The 18,825-nt window shown below is 58.6% G+C and overlaps 3 protein-coding genes across 4 annotated transcripts; 2 read left to right on the top strand and 1 right to left on the bottom strand.

The window, feature by feature from the left end:
- Positions 1-1,088: 1,088 nt before the first annotated feature.
- On the top strand, positions 1,089-5,702 carry GPATCH3 (G-patch domain containing 3). Of its 2 annotated transcripts, none has more exons than XM_040588493.1 (7): positions 1,089-1,453; positions 1,722-2,140; positions 3,471-3,645; positions 4,008-4,067; positions 4,344-4,465; positions 4,645-4,772; positions 5,357-5,702. In XM_040588493.1, the coding sequence occupies exons 1-7, from the start codon at positions 1,102-1,104 to the stop codon at positions 5,574-5,576; spliced, it is 1,476 nt and encodes a 491-aa protein (XP_040444427.1). In that variant the 5' UTR covers positions 1,089-1,101; the 3' UTR covers positions 5,577-5,702. The 2 variants fall into 2 exon arrangements, with proteins under 2 accessions (XP_040444427.1, XP_040444428.1); XM_040588494.1 differs by having other exon boundaries at positions 5,273-5,465.
- A 796-nt stretch (positions 5,703-6,498) lies between these two features.
- GPN2 (GPN-loop GTPase 2) lies at positions 6,499-12,212 on the top strand. The gene is made up of 6 exons (XM_040588276.1): positions 6,499-6,570; positions 7,781-8,226; positions 9,762-9,918; positions 10,087-10,247; positions 10,934-11,064; positions 11,567-12,212. The coding sequence occupies exons 2-6, from the start codon at positions 7,810-7,812 to the stop codon at positions 11,637-11,639; spliced, it is 939 nt and encodes a 312-aa protein (XP_040444210.1). The 5' UTR covers positions 6,499-6,570; positions 7,781-7,809; the 3' UTR covers positions 11,640-12,212.
- A 5,608-nt stretch (positions 12,213-17,820) lies between these two features.
- On the bottom strand, positions 17,821-18,611 carry SFN (stratifin). Its single transcript, XM_040587479.1, has one exon. It carries the CDS (start codon positions 18,559-18,561, stop codon positions 17,821-17,823), a length of 741 nt encoding a protein of 246 aa, XP_040443413.1. The 5' UTR covers positions 18,562-18,611.
- Positions 18,612-18,825: the final 214 nt, after the last annotated feature.

Raw genomic sequence — 18,825 nt, 5'->3', positions numbered from 1 at the left:
AGCTGCCAACAGGCACAGCCACTGTCCCGGTCACCGTGCCTGACCCTGCCGAGGTGTCGGGTAAAGCCGCACGAAGCCTCCCTGTGCCCCATCAGCCTCCTGCCCACGGAAACACCTCGAACGTCAGCCAGCAGCCCGGCAGGAGGATGGCTTTGTCAGCCTGCCCCTCCACCTCCCCCCTGCTGCTGCTGGACTGATGGCTTCCAAGGTGATCTCAGCCCCATGATGGCCATTTTCCACAGGGAGGGAGCGGGTGAGTCACCAGATGATTTCTGTAGGTTCGTGCCAGCCACGGGCAGCCCCGAGCCACGCAGCCCGGTGACACGCATGTGAGTCACGGCACACGGGATGCCGAACAGCCCCGCTGCCAGAGCTGTCTTACACCGGGCACACAGGTGCTTTGGCGCAGGGAAGAGCCCCCAGCACCTCCATCCTACCACCAGTCCCCCCAGCCCCTGGGGACAGGGGGCCGCTGTGGGCTCCCCTGGCTGGTGTGGCACCTGCCTGCCATGAGGCAGGGCCACCTCCACCCTGGGACACACAGCACTGGGACGCGACCAAGAGGGCAAAGCCAGGGCTCTTTGCATGGGGCTACACTGCACAGCACAGGGGGCCTGGACACCCCTAGCACCCTGACACCCCCAGGGGCTGTGACCCCCCCTCCGGGGCCTGGTCTCCCCCAGGGCCTATGACACCTCTTTGGGGCCTGGCCACTCCCAGGACCTGTGACCCCCTGTCCAGGCCTGGGTCCTCTCAGGACTTGTGACCCCCTCCCCCAGGGCCTGGCCACCCCCAGGGCCTGTGACCCCCTCTGTGACCCCCTCCCCCAGGGCCTGGCCACCCCCAGGGCCTGTGACCCCCTCTGTGACCCCCTCGCGCAGGGCCTGGCCACCCCCAGGGCCTGTGACCCCCTCTGTGACCCCCTCGCCCAGGGCCTGGCCACCCCCAGGGCCTGTGACCCGCTCCAGCCCTGGCCCCTCCGGCGCCCCCGCCCGGCCGCAGTCGCGCTCCTCCGCCACTAGGCGGCGCCCACTCTACTCGTATTCAGTGACGTCATCACGGCGCGCCCCGTGCCGTGACGCGCCGTCCCGGTGGGGCAAGATGGCGGCGCCCAGCTGTACCGCCGATAATGGCGCCGCCGCCGCCCGCTACTGCCTGGTGAGCGGCATCCCGGCCGCGCTGCGCTCCGCCCAGCTCCGCGCCTACTTCAGCCAGTTCATAGAAGCCGACGGTTTCCTCTGCTTCCACTACCGCCACCGCCCCGAGCGCCCGCCGGCGGGCAGCGGCGAGGAGGCCGCAGCGCCACGCACTTGCTCCTGCCTGGTGGCCGTGCGGCCCGGCCGCGCTCGCCGCTTCGTCCGCATGTACTGCGGCAAGCGCTGGGTCGGGCCCGGCGGCGCATCGCTGCCCGGCCGCTGCCTCATCCGCAGGGTCCGCCTCAGCCCCGGGGCAGGTACGAACGGGCCCTGGCGGGGCTGGGCCGGGTGGGCCTGGAAGGGTCGGAGGACCCGCTGAGCACCGGGTCCTACACCTGCGGGTCCGGTCTGAGGGCACTGGGTGGTTAAAACCGCTCGTGGAGTTTCCTTAGTGCCTTAAATCCATTATGAGTCAAGAAAAGTCTGTTTGGGGTTTGCTTATCCCCCTCCTGCTCAGGAGGGCCCTGATTTAGCCCTCTCTGGTGGAGCGTGTGTTCCCACCCAAAACCATTTCTTCTCCTCCAGGCACAGAGATGTCTCCCGACAGCAGGGACAAGACAGCTGCAGGCGAATCTGTCACAGAAGCAGAGTTGAAGCGGCTGCCCGAGTTCAACCCCCCTTCCTTCATGCCTTACGGGAACGTGGGCACCCCCCTGAAAGTTTTTCTGGAGCTGATCCGGGCCTGCAGGCTGCCTCCCTGGATTATCAAGAAATTGCAGCTGGATTTTCCAAAGACAGGCTCATCCCGTAGGTATGGGAATGTGCCTTTTGAATACCAGGACACTGAGACAGTTACAGAAGAAGAAAGAGTTTACACTGCCACAGGGGATGAGATCACAGAGGAAAAGGGGCCTGTGGCAAAACCTGAGGTGACTCACCCAGCCAGTGCTGAGGAAGATGAGGAGGAGCAGGAGAACGAGGAAGAGGAGTCGCACTCGGATGATGTAAGTGGATTTTTCTAGCACTGTCCAGAGTTAGCTATTGTAGCTGCAAAGCTGGGAGGGACAATATTACTTAGAGCTCATTTTAAATCTTTTAATTGTATTGTGTAAATTGCATGTCTAAAAATGGTGTCAAAATCTGGTTGTTCACATCTTGGTGCACTGAGCCCCTTGGTGCATGAGCAGTGTGGGCATTAATGCCTCCAAAACTCCTTGTCTAAATTGTAGGGGTTGAGCCCAAAGGGTTTGGTTGGAGTTGAGCCCAAAAGGTTTTGTCCAGAGGAGCGAGCACAGGGGGAGGCTGGTGCTGCAGGAGCAGATCTCTGCCCTGCTGCATGGCAGATTGGCCCAGCTCTGCTGTTGCTTGTAAATGAGGTGACTGGAGATTCGGGAACATGTTTGTGTGCTGGAAATGACATGCAGAGCCATACAAATGGTTGACCTTGAATGCTCCTGTGATTGAAGTTAGTCGTTTCAAGAAAAATGGCTTTCGTGACAAAGACTCCTAGAAAACTGGGCTGGACAGGCTCTCCAGAGACTATCTTGCCTCCTTCCACCTGACAGACGCCTGTCTAGCCTGTTCTCACAAACCTCTGTCATTACAGAGGCAGCACAATCCCAAGGCAAGCCATTCCCGTTCTTTGCTATACCGGAATTAACTTGGATGCCAAGGCTTTGCTGCAATTTTATCCCATTAGGTTCTCCTAGCAACAGCGGACACAGAGAACGCTTTGTTCCCTCCTTTACAAACTTTTTATTCAGTCTTTTCTTCTCCAGACTAAACAGACTCCTCTAGCTGTTTCTCACAGGCTCTGTTTCCTGGATCTCTAGTCATGCTTTTGGCTGTTCCTTAGTTGGTTAATGTCTTCCTTGGAGGGCTCTGCCCAGAACTGGGCAGGCAGCAGTAAAGCTGTCAGGCTGATCTGTGTCTGTGCCAGCGAGCTGCTTCACTGGAACCCACACAATCTCTGTAGGGATCAACTTGAGTGGAATTAATTTGTTGCTAGTTGCTGACTTTATGTACAACACACCTGCTCCTTAAATGGGCATCTTTGCGTTACAGATCGGGTACGCTGCTGAAAGCCTGCTGTGGAGTGGGTGTGATGTGGTATTTTTCACCACTTCTGTCTGCTGACTCTGAAGATGGCATTAGTCAGGGGAATGAGGTCATCAGTGCCGGTCGTGTTAGTGCCTGAAAACAGCAGGCTGAGACGAGCTCTGTCGACAAAGCTGTTTCATAGGGAAGGTGTTGCGATGGGCCGCGAGGGTCAGGGAAGCGGGGAGGAGGCTGTGTGCTCTCGGTGTCGCCCACCTTTCACCGGCTTCTTTGCAGGACAATGATACCTGTGAGGAGTGGGAGCGACACGAGGCTCTGCACGAGGACGTGACCAAGCAGGACCGTGTGGAGGAGCGGCTCTTTGAAGAGGAGATTGAGCTGAAGTGGGAGAAGGGTGGCTCTGGCCTTGTCTTCTACACGGATGCGCAGTACTGGCAGGAGAAGAATGGAGGTAACGTTGGTGTCTGTGTCGCTGAGCCACAAACTAACCGCCACGAGCTGGGGGCCCAGCCATGCATATATCGGGTACAACCCCATACGAGCATCCCAGATCAGCTGCAGATACGGGCATCTTGCCATCACTTTTTAAACCTTCCATTGATCACCAAACCTGCAGTGGTTCAACCCAGTTGCTAGAGACCCCAGTGGTCCTACTGGCAGCCTGTTGTGTAAGTGCTCTGGTTTGCAGAGCTCTAACACCGTTTCCTTCCCACTTTGTTAGGGAAAGCAGGGAGCTGGGCCACCAGCAAACAGCTCTTCTGTGTCAGACTTCCACAACCATCACTAAAACTGGTGCTTTCCTTCTCTTGGCAGACTTTGATGAGCAGACTGCGGATGACTGGGATGTGGACATGAGCATCTACTATGATAAAGGTATCTGAGCTGAACTCCCTCCACAAGAAACCAGGGAGGCTGGGAGATTCTGACCCTGTAGAATTTCTGCAGTGAGGAACTCTTTGGCTCCGTCATCCTTTAAAAGCGTCCGAGACGTCACTATACTTAAACCAACATTTTTTTTCTTGTCTGGCACTGAGAGCTGCCAAAACAAACAGGTTCTGCCTCCTTGTTGCGTGGTGCTCTGGGGGAAATGACGGCAGTGAACAGCTTTCCTGAGCTGAGCTGCTCTGACTCTTGCTTCTTTCTCCCTAGATGGAGGTGATAAAGATGCTCGGGACTCGGTCCAGATGTGGCTGGAACAGCGACTCCGAGACGGCTTGGAGGATGGGTCTGTTTCAGGACAGCAGATTGGCACCTTTGAGAGATACACCAAGGTGAGCTCTGGGTACATGCTGGGGAGGGGATGGGGCAGGACAGGAAAGGTGGGGGTGACGATGCTCGGAGGATGTGGGTTAGGGGGAGGAGAGGTCTTGGATGTGGGGAGAGGTCAGGTTCTAGGGAAATGAAGATGGGCTTTGTTCAGCAACTCTGTGCCTTTTTTCCTCTCTCCCAGGGCTTTGGCAGGAAGGTGCTGGAGAAGCAGGGCTGGACAGAGGGGCTGGGGCTGGGGAGCAGCAACTCTGGAATGGCCGAAGCTCTGGACAACGAGGGTCAGAACCCCAGATGCAAGAGGGGGCTGGGGTAAGTACCCACCACTGCCCTGCCAGCCTGTGTTCAGAGCCTCTGCCTGGGCTCTTTGGGCTGACACAGCAGCTAACTGGTCACAAAAGGAGCAGAGTGTGAACCAGAGCTGTGAGGCTGTCCCAGGGATCTGCCTTTCTCCGCACAGCCAGTGGCAGGGCCTGCCACAGGGCACCAGAGCTAAATCCACTGCTCCTCCTGATGGTCCGGTGCTCTGTAGAGGAGCTTGTGGTGGTCAGGTAGGACTGGAACCGTGTGCAGGTTCGTGCAGCAGATAAACACAGAGGGAGAGCTGTGCTTGAGGACTGAGGGTCACCTCTGCTACGGTATTCTGGTGGGAAAAGCCCAAGTGACCTGAGGTCACACAGCACCCCTCCCTCCTCTGTGGGGTTTCTGGGGCTTTGTGCGGTGTTTCCCTGTGAGAGCTGCTCTTGTTCTAGAGTGATCTTGCAGCCAGGAATAGGACAAGAATCCTGTATTGGTCCACTTCTCCCCTGCAGCATGTGAAGGAAGTGAGCTGGGATGCACAGGCGTGTCTGACTGCCTCAGCAGTGTTGGACCAAATGTTTCCTGCTTCCCTCTAGATACCACGGGGAGAAACTGCCAACTTTCAGCAAAGTGAAAAAGCCCCGGCGGGACGTTCCCATCCTCATCTCAACCGTCTATGATGACCCTGACCCAAAGGACAGCGGTGACGGGCTGCTCAGGCGCCAGCCACCCACTGCCATGAAGTACAGGCAGGACATGGCGTTTGTCCAGGCGTCACACGGTGCTCTGGGGAGCTTCAGCACCCAGTCACGGTGAACAGAGACTGTCACAGAGCCTTTGTACTGGTTCTGCCTCTGCCGAGCACAGGCTGGCTCCTGGTCTTGGGTTTGGAGCAGGGTGTTCATATATTTATTTTTGGAAGAAATAGACTTTTAACAAAAATTGCCTCCGTGGTTTTTTTTTTTTCCTCTAACTGAACCGTTCAAATGAGGGGAAATAGTGCTGGTCCCGATTGTTCAGCGGGAACTGGGAAGGGTGTTGCGTTTCTGAGTGGTGGTTTAGAGCCGATACTGCTGCCTGAATCAACCGAGCTTGTGTGCTAGGTGAGCCTAAAACCCCAGAACTTGTAGTTTCATGGCTGCCTGAGACCCAGGGAAGGACAAGTACAGACAGGGCCAGCTGTGGCACGGTAACTGTCCTGCCGAAAGCTTGCTGCTGGCCCGCAGCTTCGCGTTGCTTGGGCGTGACGATCCCACACTCCTGGGAGAAACTCCTTGGGATGAAAGACTTGTCCTGGCAGCCTCCGGAGGAATTCTGCAGGAGGCGTTTCCCTGCGGTCGGGTGTAGCGGGTGCTTCCTACCACGGGCTTTCCGATGTGCTCTGCCGTGTTTTCCTGACTCAGGCACTTTTCTGAGGGGGTGGGGTGGGGGGGTGGGGGGAAAGCCTTCGTCCCAGTGACCTGGGACTGGAGGGTTAAATGGGCATTGGTGAATGCTTTGTTGGCAGGCTGCGGCTTGCCCCTGTGCGCCTTCCTTAAGGCTATCGCTGTGTCGGGAGCAGTTTTATTTTGAAGAGCTGGGGCTGGGGTTGTGCTTCAGGGACAAGGGCCAGCGCCGGGACTCGAACCGGGGTCCTGCACCCCGTTCCGGGGTCCGGGACCCGGGTTCGAGTCCCGGCGATAGGGGAGCTGTGCGTCCCCCCGGCTGCCAGGGGGCGCTGTGGCGGCAGCGGCCTTTCCTCAGCCGGAACGCGGCGCTCGGGGCCCGCGGCCGCCCGGACCCAAAGTCGGCGGCACCGGGGCGACAGGCGGTGAGAGGCCTAGTGGGCCCGGGGGCGGCCTGCCGGGAGGGGTGGGGGTCTTAGGGAAGATGGAGGGGGCGTGAGGGGTGGAGGGACCTGGGTAAGGAGGGGGGATGTGGGAGAGAAACGGGGCAGGGGGGGGAGCGGGAGTCGTAGGGGGGAAGGGGGGAGGTGGGAGGAAAGGGGAACATGGGGGTGATGTGGGGATAAATGGGGGGACGTGGAGGGAAAGGGTGGCGTGGTGGAGAAGGAGGGATGTGGGGATAAATGGGGGACACGGAGGGAAAGGGTGGCATGGGGGAAAAGGAGGTATGTGGGGGGAAGGGAGACATAAGGCAGAAGGGGAACATGGGGGGCAAGGGTGTTGTGGGGGAGAAGGGGAAACACGAGGCAAAAGGGGAACATGGGGAGATGTGGCAGAAAGGGGAGCTTGGAGGGATGTGGGGGGAAATGGGGGAGATGTGGGGGGAAAGGGTGGTGTGGGGGAGAAGGGGGGACATGGGGGAAAGGGGAATGTGGCGGGGACAGAGGTGGGGATAGGGGGATATGGGGAGAAAAGGGGATGTAGGCAAAGAGGGGGGACATGGGGGGAAAGGGGGTCCATGGCGAGAAGAGAGGACATTGGGACAAGAGAAGATGCAGGCAAAGAGGGGGGGATAGAGGATGAGGGGACATGAAACACGGGGGAGAAGGGATATGGCAGGGAGAAGGGATATGTGGAGGGGGAAGGAGTGTGTGGGAGAGGGAATTGGGCTGGCATGGGGAGAGGGATGTGTGGAAAGTGGGAATATGGGGGTTATGTGGGGAGGAGAGGGGACGTGAAGGAGAAGAGGGACGTGGGGATACGGAGAAATGGAGGGGAGGACATGGGGACATGCTGGGGTGAGGGAGGGAACATGTGGGCGCTGCCACATCAGGAAGGACCCAGCTGAGGTTAAACTCACCCCGCACATGGGCAGGAGTCAGGATCTGTGTCCCACAGGCCCAGCCCGGTGGGTCTGGCTGGGATTTGTGCCTGTTCTCAACCACAGCATCGCCAGCTGGGGGGTGACGGCCGCCCCAGCACGGGGCACGCTCGCAGGGGAGGCAGCGATCACACAGTGGCACTTTCCCTCCCTCTCCACCCGCTCCTTGGGTGTGAATTCCAGCACGTCCCATTCGTAATATAATAACATAATAATGCAAATAAAATGGTAAACGGGAGCTTTTCCTTTCTCGGTCAACAGAAGGGGAAGGAAATGAGCCGACATGTCTGAGGGCAGCAAGGGGAGCTCGCTGGCCTTCGGCCAGGTGGTGATCGGGCCTCCAGGCTCCGGGAAGACGACCTACTGCCATGGCATGCAGCAGTTCATGGGCAGGATCGGGCGCAAGGTGACGGTGGTGAACCTGGACCCCGCCAACGAGGCAATGCCCTACCAGTGTGCCGTGGACATTGCTGAGCTCATCACCCTGTCCGATGTGATGGAGAACTTGAAGCTGGGGCCCAACGGCGGGTTGATCTACTGCATGGAGTACCTGGAGGCCAACTTCGACTGGCTGCAGGAGAAGCTGGCTGCGTTCCGGGGTCACTACTACTTGTTTGACTGCCCGGGGCAGGTGGAGCTCTACACCCACCACGGTGCCCTGAAGAACGTCTTTGCACAGTTGGCCAAGTGGAATTTCAGGGTAAGTTTGGGGCTCGGCAGGGAGCTGGGATCGTGCCTGGCATCCCACCTGCTTGCGCAAGGGGCTCGGAAGCTGTATGCCACATGGCTGGAGCTTCTGATCGTGTGGACTAATGATGGTTTTCTTTACTGATCCATTTGGCCTTTCATGTGGAATGGCTCTGTCAGGGAAGGAGGGAAATTTTGCCCCATTTTATGCTGGGGGGGGGATTGGCAAAAGAGTGGCTCGTTCAGGGCATTTTGTGCAGTGGGATTATCAACGGAAACATGGATTCTTTCCGCACAGACTCTTGCTGTGCTCTGGGGTCCTCTCCACAAGACGCTGTGTGTTTTATCTGTGTGGGCGTTGTATTAGAGCGGGGAGGTAGGTGGGTGTGCAGGGTGTGTGGGGACCCTTTGTGCTGCACTGTGAGAAACCCGGGTGTCATCTCAGGCCCTACCTGGCTCTCGAGCAGCCAAGCCGAATCGCTCTGCACGTTGTAGTACGTGCTCTGTGCTTTCTTGCACAATGGAAGATGCAAATGAGGAAACGCAGGTGAGAAGAGTCCCATAACCGAGCGAACTTGCTTACGTTGCATTTGTTTTGCATTTGGGCCAAACCATGAACGCGCAAGCTGCGTATGGTGCGAGCAAGAAGGGCAAGTTCACTTGCTTGAGAATGTCAATGGGAATCTGCGCATTAGAGATGACTTTTATTCAAATAAATGGACACAAAGTGGTAGTTGCTAAAAAAAGGTAGTTACACTGCTGTTTTGGTGCCCGCTCGAGTGCTTACACCTGCCTGTGAGCTTTCAACTGGCTTTTTTTGCTGCAGAAGCACAGCCGTGACTCACTGCAGACACTCAGCTACAGAGCCCTGACTTTGAGTAACATTGTGTAACAGGCAGTAACTTAACAGAGATCTCAGACCACATTGTTACAGCTGCACAAAACACAGGGAATCATACTGCTCATTAATTTAATTATTAATTATTATTTCAAACCGCATGACAAGTGGTTCTCCCAGCAGAGCGCGGTGTGCTACAGTTACTGCTCCTGAGCGTACGCTGCGTGTGAGCATTGCTGTGGGGAAGGTGGAAATCTGGAGGCAGTCATGTCGTTCAGGAGAGTTAACCCCCGCTCCCATCCCCCAAAATCCTGTGGAGTTCAGGCAAGCGTGGAAAATGCATGTGCCAGGAAAGAAGCCCGGCGAAAAGGGAGAGCAGCTGCAGGTTTAAGTGTCTTTCAGTACTGCTGGTGGAGCTCAGCACCCCTTTCTGTGCACCAGCACCCTGGGTCCTGAATTCCCCGGGTGGTCCATGGGTGTGAATGTGGCGATACATACTTAGGTATATGTGTGTGCACTCAGATACGAGGGTGTTCCGTATGCAGGGGCTAGAAGGTAGGTGGTAATGTTCCCTTCGTGGGAGTCTGTGTGGTTATAGTCACGTCTGAACCGATGGTCCTAGAGCCACCTCTCGGACTGTCCCCAAAGCAGGCGGAGGGACTCGTCACTGCTCTGACCTTGTGCTGTCCCTTTGTGCCTTTGCTGCCCAGCTGGCTGCGGTGCACTTGGTGGATTCTCACTACTGCACGGACCCGGGCAAGTTCATCTCTGTTCTCTGCACCTCGTTGTCCACCATGCTGCACGTGGAACTGCCCCATGTCAACGTCCTCTCCAAGATGGACCTGATCGAGCAGTACGGCAAGCTGGGTATGAGCCTTTGGGAGAGAGACGCGTGGAACTGGGCTGCATCAGGGGCGAATTAGCTGTTCGGGTGTGGGGGTGTATTGCTGGGAGGAGGTCGGGGAACTGGTGTATATCTCACCGCTTGCTTCAATTTACAAATTGCCTTCAGAGCTTCTTGGCGTTTCTCTGCAGCTTTCAACCTGGATTATTACACAGAGGTCCTGGACCTCTCTTACTTGGTTGACCATTTAGCTTCCGACCCTTTCTTCAGAAATTACCGCCGCCTCAATGAGAAGCTGGTGGAGGTGATTGAGGACTACAGCCTGGTGTCCTTTGTTCCGCTCAACGTCCAGGTGATTGCAGCAGGAGGAGTGGGGCAGAGAGAGCAGGGGGGGAGTGTTGGATGTGTAGTCAACACGTTCAGTAGCATCTGGGTTGTGTCTGCTTAGAGCCATGAGGGCTGGAAACCTCAGCTGTGAAGAGACTTGGGGACAGAGGAGAACAGGAGGACACCCAGACTTGTAAATGATCTGTGGCAGCCAAAGGAAAAGAAAAGGCTAATGAGCTTGGGACTGTGTGGGCCTTGTGCCCTGGGGCAGGGAATTAAGACTCCCCACCCCCCGCCTTCATTCAGTTCTTCTGTGCCTGCATTTCAAATCTGGGTAAAGTAATACCTAAAACGTTGTTAAATTAGGGAGAAAAAAATAATTAGAAGACTGGGAGGAATACATTTGGGAGGAAGGGCTGAAAATGTTAATCTGGTCGTTTGCAGAGGTGTCAACAAAGGCAAATGGGCTGAGACCGGAGGTGATGAAAGGGAGTGAGAGGGTGGAGGGTGTCAGCCCATCATGTGTTCAGGGGGTGCCCTTGTTTGTCCTGTGGCCCCTCCAGGCTCAGGGAGGCTGGCAGCGTCCTTGGGGCATTGGGTACCATGTGGGTGGCCCAGAGCCTCGAGGAAGATCCGAGCTAAAGCCCAGCGTGAGCTCTTGCCTCCAGGGAAGGACCAGATTCCCCCATGTGTCATCTCCCTCCCTTTCAGGATAAGGAGAGCATGCGGCAGGTGATGCAGGCAGTGGACAAAGCCAACGGCTATTCCTTCGGGGACCAGGAGCACAGGAACCTTGAAGCTCTGATGTCGGCAGCAGTGGGAGCCGATTTCCACTTTACTTCGTATCCTTCTCTGCTGGTTCTCTGCTGGGCTGAGCTTTAATTTCTCTTTCCTTGAGGAAGAGAGGCTGGAGGTGGGGCTGGCAGTTTGCAGGCCCAGGTTGTTCCTAAAAGTGTCTGTCGCGATATGCATGTAGGGAGGTGGTAAGGCTCAGCCCAGACCTTAGCAGGCAGTTGTCCACACCAAAGCCACCACATTTGTTACTAATTGATACTGTGAATGTGGGAGGAATCTTTTGCCAGCTTTCCTCTCTCTCACACTCACTTGGACTGGGTCATTCCACCTCGTCCAGACCATACAATTGATTCTCCTGTACTTGTTGGGTCTGGGATCAGCCAGAGCCAGGAATAACTGAGGTGGTGCATGCTGCTGCCAGTACTGCCGCCTTCCTGCCAGCCTTCAGGCTGCTGCGGGGCTGGTTCCTCGCTGAGAACGTGAAGAGCTCCTTGCAGAAGGGAGTGTTTGAGCCCAGCCCCTTGTTTTCCTTAATTACTGCGTTATCAGCACACTTGCAGTGCAGGAGAAGTATGTGCAATCTCAGGACAAAGCTGTGGAAGAAGAAGTGATGGATCTGTAACACACCCACCTCTTCCACAGCTGCTCCCTGTTTTGACACCTCTCCTTTTCCTGCCAGGAGTTTAAGAGATTTCTGCATCTTGTGACTCAGACCAAGTGAAAGCTTTTGGGGCAGAGGTCTGCCTGCTGGGCTCCCTCTGAGCGTTTGATCTCTTGCGCTTCAGCCCCGCGGCACGGAGCAGTGTTTTTGCAGAAAGGTGATGGCTGAGTGCAGGGACTTCCCTTAGGAGCCTGAAGAGATTTAGACAGGTGAAGACATGGTTAGCAAGGGAAGAGAAGCAGGATAGAGGAGACTGACCTTTGCCAGGTCTTCTCGTCCCCATCATGACCAGGGTAGGTCCAGAGAAAGAAAAAGCAGTTTGAACTGGTGTCTTCCGCCTTGAGACAAAAGTGCTGGGTTTACTCATAGGAGGAGTGTGCATGTACCTTGTGCTCAGAGGATTATCCAGGCTGAGAAGCCTCCAATCTGTCTTAAGGAAGACAGAAAGATGGTTGGGTTTTGTTGTTTTGTTTTGTTTTTTTTTTAAATAATGATGGACTCTTTCTTAATAAACACTCCTTCATCTTGCTTTCATCTTATGAGTTTGCTGAACCTGAATAAATAAAACCAAGAGTGCTACAAAGCCCGAGGCTAAAAAGCCTCTGGTGGGAACGTCACCGCAGCTGGTGCGTTGTGTACTTTGCAGAAGGGCTCGGTGTTAGCCCTGTCGTGTTCCTCTATGATCTACCTGAGAACAGACAAAGCGTTTGCTGGAGGGAGTGAGGAAGAGCTGCTGTGGGACCTGAAAGCAGGTCACGCCGCTCGTGCGCACTTATCCGGGGGCTGGATGCTGGCGGCTGGTGTGCAGGCAGCGCGCTGACAGCGACGCACAAACTGCAAGCTCGGCTTTTGTAGGCTTTTGATTAAGAAAGACCCTGTGTGACTCAGGGAGAGGTTGGAGCACATCGTTTGCATGTAGAGCCTTTCTCAGCACCTGGCTTGGCTGCCCTCATCCACCTTCCTTTTTCTGGGCTTGCTTTCTCCAGTGCCTTCTCCCGACCCCAAATCCCGGGGCTTCCTCTCCTCCCCGTGTAATCCCCTCTCGCCGCCCTGCCGCAGCTCCTGACGGCGATGGAAGCGGCCTGGCACGCCACCTGCTCTGCGTCCCCGCTGCAGGCGGCAGCCCGGGTCCGGCGGCGCAGTGGCTGGGGAAGGCTGGGGTGACGGGAAGCGAGGCGTCCCCCCGAGCAGCTCGCGCAGTCACACGCAGGATGGGAGCGGGCGAGACTCCCGGCTCCCAGCTTGCCGTGCAGACTCAGCATCGCATCTTGCCCAAGACCTTGCATAAAATAAGACGGCTTTCTCCTGCAGGATGGTTTGGCCCTCAGAGCAATTGCAGACCACTGACTGAGCGAATCTAAATGGGAGTCGGGTCTTGCTGAGCAGAGACTGCAGCTAGGCAGGGAATTAAAACTCAATTTTCCCGTGTCTCACAGCTTTGTGGCTGGGATTTGGAGACGAGGAGGAGCTCGGGGGGCGGGGGGGGGGGGAAAGGAGGGTGAAGGCACGTGCTTCCATCCGCACGCACACACAAACTTGCGCTTTAACCACATCAGTTCACAGCGAGAGGCTACGCTGGCGTTGCAAATAGAAAAGCAAAATTCCTGTCTGCTCTCGGTGGCTGAGCAATTTTCCTGCGAGCCCAGGGACTTCCCTGCGTATTCCTGGCTGAAATGCGGCGGCTGCGTTTCGGTGCTGTCTGGGGCTGAGGGTCGGGAAGCCAATCCCACCATACCCGGAGCTGGAACTCCATCCTTGTGGACTTGGCCCCGTCATCGTTGAGCCTTGTAGTTGCTGTAAAGAAATGGAAGACGTGATGATAAAAATGTGAATTTTATGGCAGCTTTTTCATGTCTTTGAGAGATTTGGTGGCTTAAAAGGGTATTGTCAGGTCAAGCTGGAGTTATGCAAGAGCCGTCAAAGCTTTTATGGCTGTTTGGCTTTTTAATTTCCATACCCAGGTGGTACCTGCAGCCCCCGCCTCACCGCGTTGTGCTGGTGCTGGAAAAAAGGGAAATCAAAGGTAACAGAGACCTCTCGGCTCAGGGAAGCGCTGCTGTGTCCGAGCCTGGAAGTGCTGGGGTTTGGAAGAGCTGCTGCAGCCTGAAAAGTTCAGCATTTTAGCACCGAGGGGCTCTTTGCAGCCCGGTTTTGGAAAGCAGGGGCTGGATTGGGACCCGCAGCTCAGCAGGGATGGTACTTGCTGCTCCCAGTCAGGGTGAAGCAGAAAACGGCTCTGCAACGGGCAGGGGTGGCCGGGGACCCCTGGCGCGAAATCCGGCCGGTTCCTGCACCCACATGTCCCCACGCTGGGAAGGGAATGGCCTCGCCGAGGCTCCCAGGGCTGAGGGAGGTGACACTTTGGCTCCTGTCACTCCTGTTGAGCAATCAGCTGGGGGGAAGGGCCAGGATTAGTCACCCCAATTGAGGCACAACCCGGGGGGGGGGGGGGGGGGGGGGCTTTCTGCTGAGCTGGTCCTACCTGCCCTGGCCCCTCCAAGCCCAGCGCTGGGAGAGGCTGAGCCCACCCTGATCGCTCATGGGACCTTCTGGGCGAGACCGAACGCAGCAGGTCGTGTTTTTCGGGATGGAGGGGTTTGGGCTTTGGTTGCAGCCACCGAGCTGGGGTTTGCTGCGTGTGTCCCCCCCCTCCAGCCTCCAGCCCCAACCCCTGCTTTGCAGCCAGGCCACCGGTTGCACATCCCACCCGGCAAAGTGTCACCGCAGCTGCTTGCTGGGGAGCAGCAGCACCCCAGAACCGGGTCACCCCAAAGCAGCTGCAAGGTCCCCCCAGCCAGACCCCAAAACACGGTGCCTGGATGAGGCCAAGTCAGCCAGCCTGGCACAGGTGGGTGTGAAATAACATTTTTGGCAGCCCCCAGCTTTTGCAATGTGCGTCAGGGCTTGGCCCCGTGCTGGGGGTCTCACCAGGGCTGCGGGGTGGATGAGATGGGCCAGAGGATAAGGCCAGTGCGACCCCACAGCATCTGCCCCCATCTGATGGCTACCAGCTCCAGCACGGGGCTCCTGCTCACAGGCTGCCAGTTTCCCCATCAAGCGATGCTCTCTCAGGGGGTATGAAAAGCTTCTCCAAAAACTAAAAAGCCCCCAGACCAGCACCCGGGGCAAGCCTGGCACACCCCAGTGCCTGCCTGGCAGGATGCTGCCCATCACCGCCCCGGGGCTAGCAGTGACAGCACCCAGCGCGGTCTCCCCTGGGTGCTGCAGCCCAGGGAGGTGCTGTGGTGGCTCAGACTCAGCTGGCCCTGCAGGGCAGCCTGGAGCTGGCCAGTGCCGGCCCTGGGCACAAAGCCCTGCGAGGAGGTTGCGAGAGCTGGGGACAAGGGACAAGCCTGGCTGTGGGTCCTGCAGCCCTCCAGCCCCTGCTCAGACTGGCAGAGCCTTTTGCAGGCAGCATGGCCAGGGGCAGCATCCCCTGCTTGCCCTCAGAGAGCTGTTACGGTAGCCTTAACCCCATGGCTGCTAGCCACGGTGGTGCACAGGGCTGTGCCAGGACCCTGCTCCCAGTGCCTGGCTGGGAGGTTGGCTCCAGAGTGGGGGGGACACTCCCTGGCCCCAGGGCACCCATGTCTTTTTGTTCTGCTGGCGTTAAAGACACTAAAACACATATATTTGAGAGCTTCGCTGTGCACCCCCTCCTGCAGGGTGCCAGGGATGCTGACGGCATCCTCCAGCATCCCCCAGCCATGGGGCAGGGATGGGAACTGGGGTCCCAGTGTCTCCCTGATCCCCTCCATCTGGGTCCCACAGTCTTACGTGAAACAGGGGGAAGCTGGGGACCGCCTCGTGCTCCCCAGCAGCACAACCCTCACGGGAGGTGTCGCAGGGGCCCCGGGGCTCCCTCCCAGCCCTGCAAAGCTGCCGGACCGGCTGGGAGGCTGGGGAGCATCGTCCTCCTACACGGCTCAGCCACGCTGCAATTTTGGGCTCTGTTGAAATCGGTTAACTCCTGGGAGGCCGGCGGGAGCCCCGCTGTCCTCCTGGCACCCATGGGAGAAGCAGCAGGGATGGATGGCCAACCCCCAGTTAACCCCCTCCCCCGGGCATCGGCACCCCCCCAGCCCCCACCTCACCTCTGCCAGTTTAACCAGCCTGGCTGCTGGTGTCCCCAGACCGCAGGTCAAGGGCCAGTGAGAGCCCTTGGCTCATTTGCCACGTTGGCCAGCCCGGCGTGGCTAATTACAGGTCTGGGGCTGGTTCCCAGGCTGGCTGCGCTGGGGGCCGGGCGGCGGCCAAGCGTTGGGGCCCCTTGCTGGCCTCCCCCCCCAGGAACCGGCTGGGCTCCCCGACACCGCCGGGGGCCCCCCCAGCTCGGCTGGGACCTGCTGAGCAAACTGCAACCTGCCTGGGCCGCTGACCCGGTCCCTGGCAGGGCCAAGGCGACACCCACGTTGGCTCCTACAAGGTGCCATGATGGAGTGGGGGGGTGTGTGTGAAGGGCTGGGGGGGGCTCACAGGGGTTAATCGCCTCGGCTGGGCTCTGTGCCCAGCTCTGTTCCAGGTGACGTGCCCTATCCAGGGCAAACAGGTTCTGGTTTGTGCAGCTCAACCTCCCACAGCAGCCAGCGCTTTCCCACGGCAGAGCCCTGGCAAAGCTCATTGCATCCCAGGCCGGTCCCTACACTGGGAGCAGCGGCCCCGTGGGCTCTGCACCGCGTGCCCTGCGCGCCCCGCAATCCCTGCACACATCGGGGCAGGGAGGTCACTTGCCTGGTCGTGCCTCGGTTTCCCCAAAGCCCAGGAGCTCCTGGCACCCCAGGAGCCGGGTGCTGGCCATGCCGGAGCTTGGGGCTGGCATGTCCCCCACGTCCCCAGCTGGGGACCCCGCTGAACCAGGGCGGCGTGTCCTGAGTCACGGCGCGTTTCCTCCCGGCATCCCAGCATTTCCCATCAAAGGCCGGCTCCTGCCCAGCCCTGCTGCGCTTGATCTGATGAGCTCATAGCCCAGGGTGCCATGACTGTATTTTATTGTAATTATTTTTCATGTCGAAACTTGCTTTGGCGGAGGGGGGGAAGGGGGCTGCGCTTGACGAGCTGCACCCTTCCCCATGGCCGGGTGCCAGGACCAGAACTGCCGAGCTTTCACCCGCTCCAGCACGTCTGGACCTTGATGGGGACATTCCCACCCCAAGGACACCCCAGGGCTTGTCCCCATGTCGCTGCCGCTGCTGCTTTTGGGGACCCTCCTCCTGGGATGCAGAGAAGGGCTGGTGCTGGAGGACCTGGGAACCTGCACAAGGGCCTCGGTGCCAGGTTTTGGGGTGCTGTGGGTTTGCACCAAGGGGGTGGGACACCCCGCTGCAGGGGGGGGGACCTTGGTGCACCCCACGGAGCAGCCAGCGCTGCCGACAGCCTCACCCCACAGCGGCAGAGCCCACCCGGTGAGCCCTCCCGTGGGCTGTGGTTTTGCAGCCACCAAGGGATGGGGCTCACTGGGTACCCTGAGACCCCGGGGGGGGCTCGGGAGCAGCCGAACCGGTGCTGCAGATCCCGGGGGACCCGGCAGGGTGGGAGGGTGGCGAAGCAGGTGCCCGGCGGCGGCGGGAGCTGCCCGGACACGTGCGCAGGGGAGAGACGAGGCAGACCAGAGGCAGGCATGCAGGAGACGGTTTATTGGAGACGCACAGAGGCTTTGGCAATAGCAACCCCCCCTTCCTGGGATGGGGGGGCTGCCCGGACCCCCCCTTTGCCCCGTTCTGGCCCCTCACCTCCTCCCGTCGCTGCTCCAGCCCTTCGGGATGGGGGTTTGGAGCCAGCACATGCTGGGCTGGTTTCCCCCACCTAAAATGTTAAATATGGAGGGGCTGGCAGCCCTGGGGGATGGAGGCACCTCTTCTCCCCCCTTTCCCCCTCCCCAGAGCAAAGGATTGGGGAGAGGGAGAGGTGGGGGGCGGCATGCCAAAGCCACCCCCACTCCCGGCATCCAGGCTGGGGGAGCCATGGGGGAGCTGAGATGCCTCCCCACCCCCCCCCCCCCCCCCTAAAAACCAAAAACATGAAAAAAAAAAAAAACCAAAAACCAAATAAAACCAACAACAACAACAAAAAATCATGAATAGATGCCGAAGGGACTGGAATGGGGGGGCAGGTGGGGGCCGGTCCCCGGCTCCACGGGGGCCGTTCAGTTCTTGGGCTCTTCGCCAGCCTCGCCGCCGTCTTCTCCAGCGCACTCGGCTGTCCATAGCGTGAGGTTGTCCCTGAGCAGCTGCATGATGAGGGTGCTGTCCTTGTAGGAGTCTTCGCTGAGCGTGTGCAGGTCCCCCATGGCCTCGTCGAAGGTGGTCTTGGCCAGGGAGATGGCCTGGTCGGGGGCGTTGGCGATCTCGTAGTGGAAGACGGAGAAGTTGAGGGCCAGCCCCAGGCGGATGGGGTTCGTGGGCTGCATCTCCTTTTTGCTGATGTCCATGGCCTCTTGGTAGGCTTCCTGGGCGTTCTCTATCGTCTTCTTGCGGTCGTCGCCGGTGGCCACCTCGGCCAGGTATCGGAAGTAGTCACCCTTCATCTTCAGGTAGAAGACCTTGCTCTCGGCATCGCTCGCCTTCTTGATGAGATACTTGTCCAGCAAGGCCAGGACGTTCTTGCAGACGCCGTTCAGCTCCCTTTCCACCTTCTCCCGATACTCGTTCACCAGCTGTGCTTTGTCGTCCCCCTCTTCGGTTTTGTGCTCGATGCTGGAAATGACCCTCCACGCTGAGCGCTGGCACCCCACCACGTTCTTGTAGGCGACGGAGAGGAGGTTGCGTTCCTCGTTGGACAGCTCGTCCCCGTGCTCCACCACCGCCTTCATGAAGTCTGCCATGTCCTCGTAGCGCTCAGCCTGCTCGGCCAGCTTGGCCTTCTGCACTTGGTGGTTTCTTGCCATGGCTGGGACGCGGGCACAGGGCAGACGCTTGGGCGAGGAGCGGGGCCGGGAGCCGTCGGAGCCTCTGCTGCGCCCCGCTGCCGGGATTCGGTTTTGGCTGAGCGTCGGAGCCTCGAGCGAGAGCAGGAGGAGCCAGCGAGGCCGAAGGAGTGTCCTCCTCCTCCTCCTCCTCCTCTGCTTCCTCCCTGCCGAGCCCGGCCTTAAAAGGAAAATTGCGGTGAATCATCGCCCGCAGGCGGCGGGCACTGGGGAAGGGGCGAGGGG

Source organism: Falco naumanni, chromosome 3, assembly GCF_017639655.2.
Source record: "Falco naumanni isolate bFalNau1 chromosome 3, bFalNau1.pat, whole genome shotgun sequence".
In the NCBI taxonomy this organism is placed as follows: domain Eukaryota; kingdom Metazoa; phylum Chordata; class Aves; order Falconiformes; family Falconidae; genus Falco; species Falco naumanni.
The sequence above is the reverse complement of the archived record's forward strand: the minus strand, read 5'-3'. Positions and strand labels throughout refer to the sequence as shown.

Coding starts and splice junctions, on each gene's coding strand:
- GPATCH3 (XM_040588493.1), top strand. CDS start 1,102: ATGGCGGCGCCCAGCTGTACCGCCGATAATGGCGCCGCCGCCGCCCGC. Junction 4,068..4,343: donor GAGCATCTACTATGATAAAG/GTATCTGAGCTG, acceptor CTTTCTCCCTAG/ATGGAGGTGATAAAGATGCT. Junction 4,773..5,356: donor AGATGCAAGAGGGGGCTGGG/GTAAGTACCCAC, acceptor GCTTCCCTCTAG/ATACCACGGGGAGAAACTGC.
- GPN2 (XM_040588276.1), top strand. CDS start 7,810: ATGTCTGAGGGCAGCAAGGGGAGCTCGCTGGCCTTCGGCCAGGTGGTG. Junction 9,919..10,086: donor CGAGCAGTACGGCAAGCTGG/GTATGAGCCTTT, acceptor GTTTCTCTGCAG/CTTTCAACCTGGATTATTAC. Junction 11,065..11,566: donor GCCGATTTCCACTTTACTTC/GTATCCTTCTCT, acceptor CTGCGTTATCAG/CACACTTGCAGTGCAGGAGA.
- SFN (XM_040587479.1), bottom strand. CDS start 18,561: ATGGCAAGAAACCACCAAGTGCAGAAGGCCAAGCTGGCCGAGCAGGCT.